Source organism: Dryobates pubescens, chromosome 36 (assembly GCF_014839835.1).
Source record: "Dryobates pubescens isolate bDryPub1 chromosome 36, bDryPub1.pri, whole genome shotgun sequence".
Taxonomy (NCBI): domain Eukaryota; kingdom Metazoa; phylum Chordata; class Aves; order Piciformes; family Picidae; genus Dryobates; species Dryobates pubescens.
This window is the reverse complement of record NC_071647.1, coordinates 6,564,919-6,574,883: the sequence shown is the minus strand read 5'-3', so window position 1 is coordinate 6,574,883 and position 9,965 is coordinate 6,564,919. Positions and strand designations below refer to the sequence as shown.

The following is a 9,965-nucleotide window of genomic DNA, read 5'->3' as shown; positions in this document are numbered from 1 at the left end:
GCGCCGGCAGGCTGGGGGCCGCGGGGAGCCGCCCGCTGCTCCCTGCTTTATTAAAACAAACGAGAACAGCCTGCGCCCGCCTCGCCCCGCCGGAACGCGCAGAGCTAACAGCGGTAAATGAGCCTCAACAAGGCAGGTCTCAGCCTGCTCCAGGGATGTGTCAGACCACCAGTGATGATAGCAGAGATTAAGAGGGCAGGAGGGAGGGTGAGCAGCCAGCTGAACACCTAAACCCTGGCAAATGAAGTGCTGCCTTCCCCCCCCCTCCACTCCCAGCATATTCCTCACTAAATCAGAAGGGGAAAATCCACACTGGAATTCAGATTGTCTGGAGCTGGGAGAGGATCGACCTGAGGCCAGATGCCAGTAGAAAGAGGACCTGAGAGGCCACCCACTCCCCAGTGAAGAGATTGTCCTGGAAGACATAAAAGTGCCCAAATTCACCCAAGTCACTCCATAGAGACCCTTCAGGCCAATGGTCTCCTGGGGTGCATTAAACAGAGTAAGAGCAGCAGGTCAAGGAAGGTTCTCCTCCCCCTCTAGTCTGCCTTAGTGAGGACAACTGGGTCCACTCCTGGCCTCCCCAGAGCAAGAGAGACAGACAGTGGAGAGTCCAGCAGAGGCTCCAAAGATGCTGAGGGGCCTGGAACATCTCTGTGAGGAGGAAAGGCTGAGAGCCTGGAGAAGAGCAGCCCCAGAGGAGAGCTTCTCAGTGCTCAACAAGAGCTAAAGGCTGGGGGGCAAGAGGCTGGGGGCAGACTCTTCTCAGTGGTGCTCAGCAACAGGACAAAGGGCAATGGGCACAAACTGGAGCCCAGGAGGTTCCATGGGGAGACACTTTTGGACTTTGAGGGTCCTGGAGGCCAGGAGCAGGCTGCCCAGAGAGGTTGTGGAGTCTCCTTGTCTGGAGAGCTTCCAACCCCCCCTGGGCATTGTGCCCCTGGGCAAGCTGCTGGGGGTGCCCTGCTGGAGCAGGGGGTTGGACTGGATGATCTCTGGAGGACTTCCACTCTGCTGGGAGATTTTGGGTTTCTGTGTTCCCTCCACCAGCTTCAGCCACCCAAGGGGAGCTGTTCTATGCCACATGCACAGCTGGTGGGGAAAGAAACCGAGCAGGAAGAAAGGAGAGGGGAGATGGTGCTGGATTGGAAACCCCACCCCCGGCTACATTCACCTTGGGAAGCCTGCAAGGAGCAGCCTCACCCTGCTGTCTGCATGCAGCCGGCAAAGCTCATTACGGGAGGTGGCCTTTCAGTGCCCTTTTCAAACCTGGAAATCCAGGCCTCTTCCACGCCAAGAAGAAAAGGTGAGCTAGGAGCCGAGGCGCCGGAGCAGCAGGTAGCCCAGCGCGGCGAGGCCGGCCGCCAGCGCGCCCGCGGCCAGGCGTGCCCAGAGGAAGTGCAGCGACCCCTGCAGGCGGGCGTGCAGCCGCAGCACCTGCCGCCGGGTGGCCTCCCGCTCCCCGGAGTTGTCGATGACCCAGGAGGCCAACCTGCGCTTCTCCTCCAGCGGCAGCTGCGCGGCCAGCCGAGCCTCGGCCTCCGCCCGCGCCAGCCCGCTCCTGCGCATCAGCCGTGCCAGCTGCGTCGGGGGGTCGCTGCCAGGGCAGGGAAGGGAAAGAAGGGCTTGGTGATCACACAGTCAACCAGGCTGGAAGAGACCCCCAAGATCCTCAAGGCCACCCAATCACCCAACCCTCACTAATCAACCAGACCATGGCACTGAGTGCCTCCTGCAGGCCCTTCTTAAAACACCTCCAGGGGCATCGACCCCACCCCCTCCCTGGGCAGCACATCCCAGTGGCCAATCACTCTTGCTGGGAAGAATTTCTTCCTAACACCCAGCCTAAACCTCCCCTGGCACAGCTTGAGACTGTGTCCTCTTGTTCTGGTGCTGCTTGCCTGGGAGAAGAGCCCAACCCCCACCTGGCTACAGCCTCCCTGCAGGGAGCTGCAGAGAGCAAGAAGGTCTCCCCTGAGCCTCCTCTTCTGCAGGCTAAGCAACCCCAGCTCCCTCAGCCTCTCCTCCCAGGGCTGTGCTCCAGACCCCTCCCCAGCTTTCTTGCCCTTCTCTGGACACCTTCCAGCAGCTCAACCTCTTTCCTGACCTGAGGAGCCCAGAACTGAGCACAGGACTCCAGGCTGAGCACAGGGGGAGCATGACCTCCCTGCTCCTGCTGGCCACACTCTGCCTGCTGCAGGCCAGGATGCCCTTGGCCTTCTTGGTCCCCTGGGCACACTGCTAGCTCCTGTTCAGCTGCTGTCCACCACTACCCCCAGGTCCCTCTCTGCCTGGCTGCTCTCAGCCCCTCTGCCCCCAGCCTGTAGCACTGCCTGGGGTTGCTGTGGCCAAAGTGCAGCCCCTGGCACTTGGCTGTGTTCAATCTCCTGCCCTTGGCCTCTGCCCCTCTGCCCAGCCTGGCAAGGTCCCTCTGCAGAGCTCTGCTGCCCTCTAACAGATCAACTCCTGCCCCCAGCTTGGTGTCATCTGCAAATTTACTGCTGATGGACTCAATGCCCTCATCCAGATCATCAATGAAGATATTGAACAGGCTGGGGCCCAGCACTGCTCCCTGGGGCACCCCACTGGTGCCTGGCTGCCAGCTGGCTGTGGCACCATTCACCACCACTCTCTGGGCCTGGCCCTCCAGCCAGTTTTTGAAGGCCTTTTCCAACCTGAACCATTCTGTGATTCTGGTTTTGACAGTGTGGGAGTCTTAGGCTGGGCCTAGAAAATTTTCCCCAGGGTTTGAACAGAAAGTGATGGAATGTAAATAAAATGACCCTTGGATGTAAAAAGGGAAAATAATGATAAGGTCTAAATCATCCCCTTGGACAGAGCACTCACATAAAGTGTCTACAAACTAACTTCCTCTCTTTTCACTCCCCTTGCTCTGCAGGTATTGGCTTCTGGCTTCTGCTGCCTTTGCTGACCTGGGCTGCATTGCATTGCTGTGGCTAAGCACTAACAGCAATTCCCTGCTGCCCTCTTTCTTCTCTTGTCCCCTGTACAGGGGAGAGGGAAGGCTGTTGGTAACTCCCTGGTTTTGTCCAGGGCAGTTCTTGTGTTGCTTATAAATTGTCAATGTTGTAGACCTTGTGCATATTCAGAGAACCACAGAGCTGGAAGGGAGCTCCAGGCTCAGCCAGCCCCAACCCCCTGCCATGGGCAGGGACACCTCACACCACAGCAGGTTGCTCACAGCCACCTCCAGCCTGGCTGCAAACACCTCCAGGCAGGAGGCTTCCACCACCTCCCTGGGCAGCCTGTGCCAGGCTCTCACCACCCTCCTGGGCAACAACTTCTTCCTCACAGCCAATCTCAATCTCCCCACTTCTAGTTCTGCTCCACACCCCCCCCCCCCCAGTCCTATCCCTCCCTGACACCCTCCAAAGTCCCTCCCCAGCTTTCCTGGAGCCCCCTGCAGATCCTGGAAGGCCACAATGAGGTCTCCTTGGAGCCTTCTCCTCTCCAGCCTGCACAACCCCAACTCCCTCAGGCTGTCCTCACAGCAGAGCAGCTCCAGCCCTCTGTTCCTCCTTGTGGCCCTTCTCTGGACACCTTCCAGCCCCTCCAGATCCTTCCTGCAGCAGGGGCTCCAGAACTGGATGCAGCACTCCAGCACTCACTGCATTTCCATATTTCTAGACTGTAGTTTTTGCTTGTAAATAAAAGCTTCACTTGCTTCCCAACTGAGCTGGTCAGGCAGTTTTATGCTGGGGGGAATTTCCTTGGCATGGGGGAAAGGCTGTGGTGCAGCAGGGGGATGTGCCCTGCTTCGTTTTGGACCTAGTGCAGGCATCCTGTGCCCGTGGTGCTGCCCAGGCTGACCCTGCTGCGTGCTTCTGGCACTGCCACAGCCTGTGACACCTGGGCAGTGCCCCAAACCCTGCCTCGTGGCTGCAGGAGGCCCCAGCCCACTGATTTCCCCTGTATCCAAGATCACAGAATCACCCTGGTTGGAAGAGACCTCCAAAGCTCACCCAGTCCAACCCCCCCTGCAGTCAGCAGGGACAACCCCAACCAGATCAGCTTGCTCAGAGCCCTGTTGAGCCTCACCTTGAATATCTCCAGGGATGGGGCCTCAACCACCTCTCTGGGCAACCTGTTCCAGTGCTCATCCACCCTCCCTGCACAGCACTTTTCCCTGCTCTAGTTGGAGGTGTCCCTGCTCACTGCAGGGGGGTGGACAGGATGACTTTTGAGGGTCCCTTGGGAGCTGATGCAATCTGTTTGGGGGGGGGGGGGCTCATTAAGAAGCTCCTTTGCACAAGGACAAATGGAAGTGTCACTCCTCACACCCACACAGCAGAGGCAGCAGAGAAATCCTCACCAGAGTGGGAGGGCTGTGACAGTCCCCTCTGCCCCTCAGAGAGGTGGCAGCCTCCTGGCTGCTGTGGCACTCACCAGTAGACCAGGACAGTGTACTTCATGAACTTGGTCAGCCTGTTGGTCTCGAAGAGCAGAGGGATGTCGAGGATGACGTAGCGGTAGCCTGCACAAATGACAACATCCCCCCCCCCAGCCCCCCCAAACTATAAGGAAAGAGCATTTCTGGGGGGTTCCCAAATCCCTCATGGTGCACACCCAGCATGCCCAGACCTGCTCTGGCAAAGCAAGCAGCAGAGCCCTGCAGCCCCACAGCTCCAGCCAAGAGGAGAGCAGAGCCTCCCTGCCCTCCTCCCTCACGGAGGAAATGTTCCAAGTTTCCAGAGGATAAAAAAAAAACCCCACACCAACCAACCAACCAACCAACAAAAAAACAAACCAAAAGGCAGCAGCAAACCCTAACCTGGATGATCTCAGAGCAAAGGTGAAGCTGCAGAAATATAATGAGGAGCTGAAATGAGCAGCTGCAGCAAAAGCTCCTGTGCCTGGCTGGCGAGAGCGGCAGCAGAGCCCACTGCAGAGCCCACTCTCCTCTCCTGCCCAAGGCTTCTCCAGGCTGGGGTCACCTGAGCTGATGCCTCCCCAGCTCAGTTTTCTCCCCTTCAGGGAAAGCTTTGGCTAAACCCCACCCCTGGAAGCTTTTAAAGCCAAGCTGGATGGGGCTCTGGGCAACCTGCTCTGGTGGGAGGTGTCCCTGCCCATGGCAGGGGGGTTGGAACTGGATGATCCTTGAGGTCCCTTCCAACCCTGATGATTCTAACCAGCTCCATTTTCCCAGGGAGAACCTTGCAGCCCTCTCCCAGCTGGGACACTGAAAGGTGGGGGTGCCTCCAGGCACAGTCCCAGGGTCTGTAACCTCACCACAGCTGGCCAAGTTTGCTTCAAAACCACCATCGCCACGTGGAGAGCTGGGAAGCATTGTCCTCCCAGACCCTGCAGCCCAGCCCAGGCTCTCCACATGCCTCTGACCTTCACAAGCACCCCCAGCCCCCAGGGATGTGAGGGACTTGGGGGTACACCCTGCTGAGCCTGGGGAACGGGCCAGGGCAGGGAAAAGCTCTGAGCCAGGATCTCGCTCCCCGCTGCGTCCCCCAGCCACGGGGACACCTCCAGTTCCCCTTTCTCACTTAACCTCCCCCCAGCCCAGCTGGCCATGGAGGAAAAAACACCCCAAACAAACCACAGAAAAAGCCTCAACAAAGACATCAGCATCCAAGCAGGCAGCACTTCCCCAGCATCTCTGCCCAGAGGACTAGTGGCTGCCCTCGGGTTGGATCGATCAGAGCTTCCCTCCACAGCGCTGCGGAGCGCCCGGAGCCAGCGATCGCGAATCATTAGAAGCTGCCTAATGAGGCCAGCGCAGCCTGCTGCAGCCAGCGCTGCTCTCGCCCAGGGGCAGGACAGCAGCAGCTCCCCAGCTCGCAGCCCCCAGTTCAAGTCTCCAACTCCTGCCTGTTCAAGGCTCCAGGCTTTCCTGCCTGTTGCTTCCTCTGTGCTTTCTCCTCCTCCTGGCCCCTGCGGTGCCCCAGCACAAGGCCCATTCAGCTGTCACAGGGCTCAGCCTGACTCTATGAAGACGTCCTTCTGTCTACACGGAGACCTCCAAACCAGCTGGTGATCTTATCTGGCGTTTGATGAGGCAGACTTTGACAGCTGTATTTGTTGGATTTGTCAGGGGGGGCAAGCAGGGCTTTGGCAACCACAGCTGTCAGCCCATTCCTCACCTTATCGAGGCTTCAAAGGGCTCCTCAGCTTGCCTTGAAGCCCGAGGAGGCTGGGGGCAGGGAAGAAGCTTTGGCCGTTTCAGGAAGCTATGACATTATCCAGCAAGTAATCTCAGAAGAGGCCTCACAATGCTTTTCTGAGGCCCTACAGATGTACTTTAAACCATAGAAGAAGAAGGTGCTGAAGGGCAGCAGTGAAAAGCAGGAATGAATCCTCCAAAGGCTGCTGCAAAAGGCCACCGGTGGCAGAGCACAAAGGCTGTCGCTCAGCGCCGGCTCCCTTGCTGCTTCCTGCCCCTCTCCCTGCTTTAAAACCAAAGGCAGAGGGGGACAGCTCCTGCCTGAGCAGGGCCCTGCTGTGCTGGGATGAGGCCTCTCACCTAAGACAAAGTACTTCAAGATCTGCTTCAGCATCTCCTTCTGGATCTCGGGGTGGGTGATGGAGTTCAGCAGCTGCCGTTTCTGCGGCTGGGAGAAGATGATGCTCCCCAGAGCCTCGCGGTTTATCTCCCCGTTCCCCAGGAGGATCTCGGTGCCAAAGGAGCTCACAATCTGCTGGTAGGCCTTGCAGTGGGGCTGCACCACTGGTAACACCAAACAGCCAGAGGTTAGAGCTGCTTGTGCAGCGCAGTCGTGGGCTGCAAGGGCGATCGGCCTCAGGCGAGGTTTGCTCTCGAAGCGGCTGAGCTGCTCCTGGTGGGCTGCAGATCTGCCCCAGCCCAGCCTGAGCCCAGCCCAGCCTGAGCCCAGCCCAGTGCACACCTGCCAGTGCTGCTGCTGCCACAAACCCCAGCCCAAGGTCCCTTTGAAGGCTGACCCCAAAGAGATCGAAGCATCCTGCAGGCATTAATTCAGCACCACAACCCTGGTCCCCCTGCTGCTGCTGCTCGGGGTTAGGGGTCAGCAGGGAAGGACACACTGAGGGCTCCCAGCCAAGGCACCAGCAGGAACAGGGCTGATTCCCAGTGCCTGCAGGGTGACAGCAGCCCTGAGGAGGAAGGGCTGAGAGCCCTGGGGCTGTTTGGCCTGGAGAAGAGAAGCCCCAGAGGGGAGCTGAGCAATGCTCAGCAAGAGCTAAAGGCTGGGGGGCAAGAGGCTGGGGCCAGACTCTGCTCAGGGGTGCCCAGGGACAGGACACTGGAACCCAGGAGGTTCCATCTGAACAGGAGGAGAAACTTCTTTGGTGTGAGGCTGCTGGAGGCCTGGAGCAGGCTGCCCAGAGAGGTTGTGGAGTCTCCTGGTGTGGAGTCTCCTGGTGGAGCTTCCAACCCCCCCTGGCCATTGTGCTGCTGGGCAAGCTGCTGTGGGGGCCCTGCTGGAGCAGGGGGGGTTGGACTGGGTGATGTCCAGAGGTCCCTTCCAACCCCTCCATGCTGGGGGTCTCGAATTCTGTGAGGAGTCAAGCAGGGAGAGCCTAAAGGGACTGGGACCAGCACTGGGTTTATTTTAGCTGGAAACCTCAGCACAAGGTGGATGCAGCCTCCAGAACTCAGGCTGCTCTGAGGCAGCTCTGGCTGCTTCCAAGGTCTTTTGTGGTTGTTTTTTTTCACTGCCTTCCACCTCAGCCACCAAATTCATCAGGAGAATGAACACAGAAGCCTTCCCAGAGATCAGTTCCCCATCCATACTTTCAGGGGCTCTGATGTTACATGAGCACAGAATTTTAAAGCCACTGGAAAAAAAAAAAGACTAGACAACCCCCCCCAAAGCCATCACCAACAAAAAGGGAGCAGTAATAAAGCCATAATTAAGAGCAAGCTGAGGCTAACCACAGAGGCTGGCAGACTGCAGGTAATTTTCTCTCCCAAATCCAGGAATATTGCCACAGGTTGTAACCTCAGGCCAAGGCTAATAAAAGTCTTTCAGACCAATTTCTTTCTCCTGTGGAATTTCACAGGGAGGCAGTTGCAGGAGGGGTGAAATCCACCCAGTAAATAAACAGGGATGAGAGAGGAATTGGAGGAAGGTGAAGTGATTGGTGGGGAGCCCACAGCCAGCAGCTGTTGTGCTTCCCTGTCGTCTCCCAGGGCTTTTAGCATCTCCAGCAAATTTTCCACACCTCCAGGGGAATTACAGTGCAATAAAATGCTGAGAGCATCCCAGCTTTGGGTGGCTGCAGGCTCTAAGTCCTTCCCCAAAGAGAAGAGCACAGGCACTGCCTGCCCCTCTGCAGCCCCCAACCCTCCCGCGGGCAGCCGCTGCAGCCGGAGCTGCTCTCCTCCTCCTCATCCCTGGGGCAGCAGAGGCACTAACATCCTGCCCCACACCATGCAGGTCACCAAGGAGAGCAGGGGCTGCTCCAGTCCTGCTGATGGCTTTCTGGGGCTTTTCTGCAGCCTGGAGAGCAGAGAGGGAGGAGCAGAGGCGGGGGTGGGGTGTGTGTGCAGTGACACAGACCCAGCCCTGATCTGAGATCTTCAGAGCCTCTTCTCACAGACTCACAGCATGGGTTGGGTTGGAAGGGACCTCAGAGATCATCCAGTTCCAACCCCCTGCCATGGGCAGGGACACCTCCCACCAGCCCAGGTTGCTCAAGGCCTCATCCAGCCTGGCCTTCAACACCTCCAGGGAGGGGGCAGGCACAACCTCCCTGGGCAGCCTGCTCCAGAGCCTCCCCACCCTCAGTGGAAAGAATTTCTCCTAATCTCCAGCCTCAATCTGCCCTCTTCCATTCCCTCACACCCTCTTATTTGAGTGTGGTCAGGCACATGCTGTGGGCTGAGCTCTCAGTTACCAAGCCAGCAACATCCAGCACAGAGGGAAATTCTCTTCCTAGTGTGTCAGGATCCCACCTCACCTACCCAGGGAATGGGAAGGTGTCCTGGGGCTCAGCAGGACATCAGCTCAGCTGAGGGAACCTGCTGCACACAGAACCACATCTGTGTGGTGGGGAAGAACTTTAGACAAGGGCTGGCAGTGCCAGGATGAGGAACAATGGCTTTGAGCTGGGAGAGGAGAGACTGAGAGTGGAGAGGAGGAAGAAATTGTTGAGAGTGAGGCTGGGGAGACTCTGGCACAGGCTGCCCAGGGAGGCTGTGGATGATCCCTCCCTGGAGGTATTCAAGGCCAGGCTGGATGAGGCCTTGAGCAAGCTGGGCTGGTGGGAGGTGTCCCTGCCTGTCCCTGGATGAGCTTTGAAGTCCCTTCTAACCCAACCCCTTCTGTGATCCTGTGCTACATTTGCCTGGAGGTGGCTTCCAGAGACGCACCCCGGGAGAGGACATCCCAGGGCAGGTTCCCCTCCCGACGTTCAGCAGGATGGGCTCTCAGTTTTGGTTTTCATTAATCAATCCTAGTTGCGGTCCCTCCCGAGACAGCAGCTCCACGGAGCCGCCCGGGCTGGGGAGAGGGAGGGAGAAGCTCCTCGGACGTGGCCAGAGCACCCTCTGCCGTCCGCGCTGCCCGCAGCCGTCGCAGTTGTCAGGGGAAACCGGGGGCAGGCAGCCCAGCGCCGCCGAACTCACCCTCTCTGGCGACGGCATCGGCATCGATCACGGCACAGCCCAGCTCCCGCAGCACGGCCACCACCGTGCTCTTCCCCGACGCGATGCCACCCGTGAGCCCCACCAGGAACATCTGGAATGGAAAGGGAAAAAAACAACAGCGCCGGAGAAGGCAGCAGGACAGGGCTGGTTTGCTCGCACTGCACATCAGACACTCCTCCCACACAGGCAGCTTCGTCCCCAGCTCCTTTTCAGACAGTCTCCGGCTGTCACCAAGACATCAGCATGAGTTTGGAACCCCCTTTTCAGGTGGGTAGCCCTGGGTGGCAGGCTGGGGAACAGCACTGGGTTAAACAAGCTTCCCTGGAGCCTGCAACTCCAGCCAGCTCCAAGCCCCTCCAGCTGGTTT

The 9,965-nt window shown here is 58.5% G+C and overlaps 1 protein-coding gene across 1 annotated transcript; it reads right to left on the bottom strand.

The window, feature by feature from the left end:
• Window positions 1–1,000: 1,000 nt before the first annotated feature.
• On the bottom strand, window positions 1,001–9,689 carry DCAKD (dephospho-CoA kinase domain containing). Its single transcript, XM_054176889.1, has 4 exons — window positions 9,578–9,689; window positions 6,494–6,697; window positions 4,408–4,495; window positions 1,001–1,597 (listed from the first exon to the last, which is right to left on the bottom strand). The coding sequence occupies exons 1-4, from the start codon at window positions 9,687–9,689 to the stop codon at window positions 1,312–1,314; spliced, it is 690 nt and encodes a 229-aa protein (XP_054032864.1). The 3' UTR covers window positions 1,001–1,311.
• Between the last annotated feature and the right edge of the window lie 276 nt (window positions 9,690–9,965).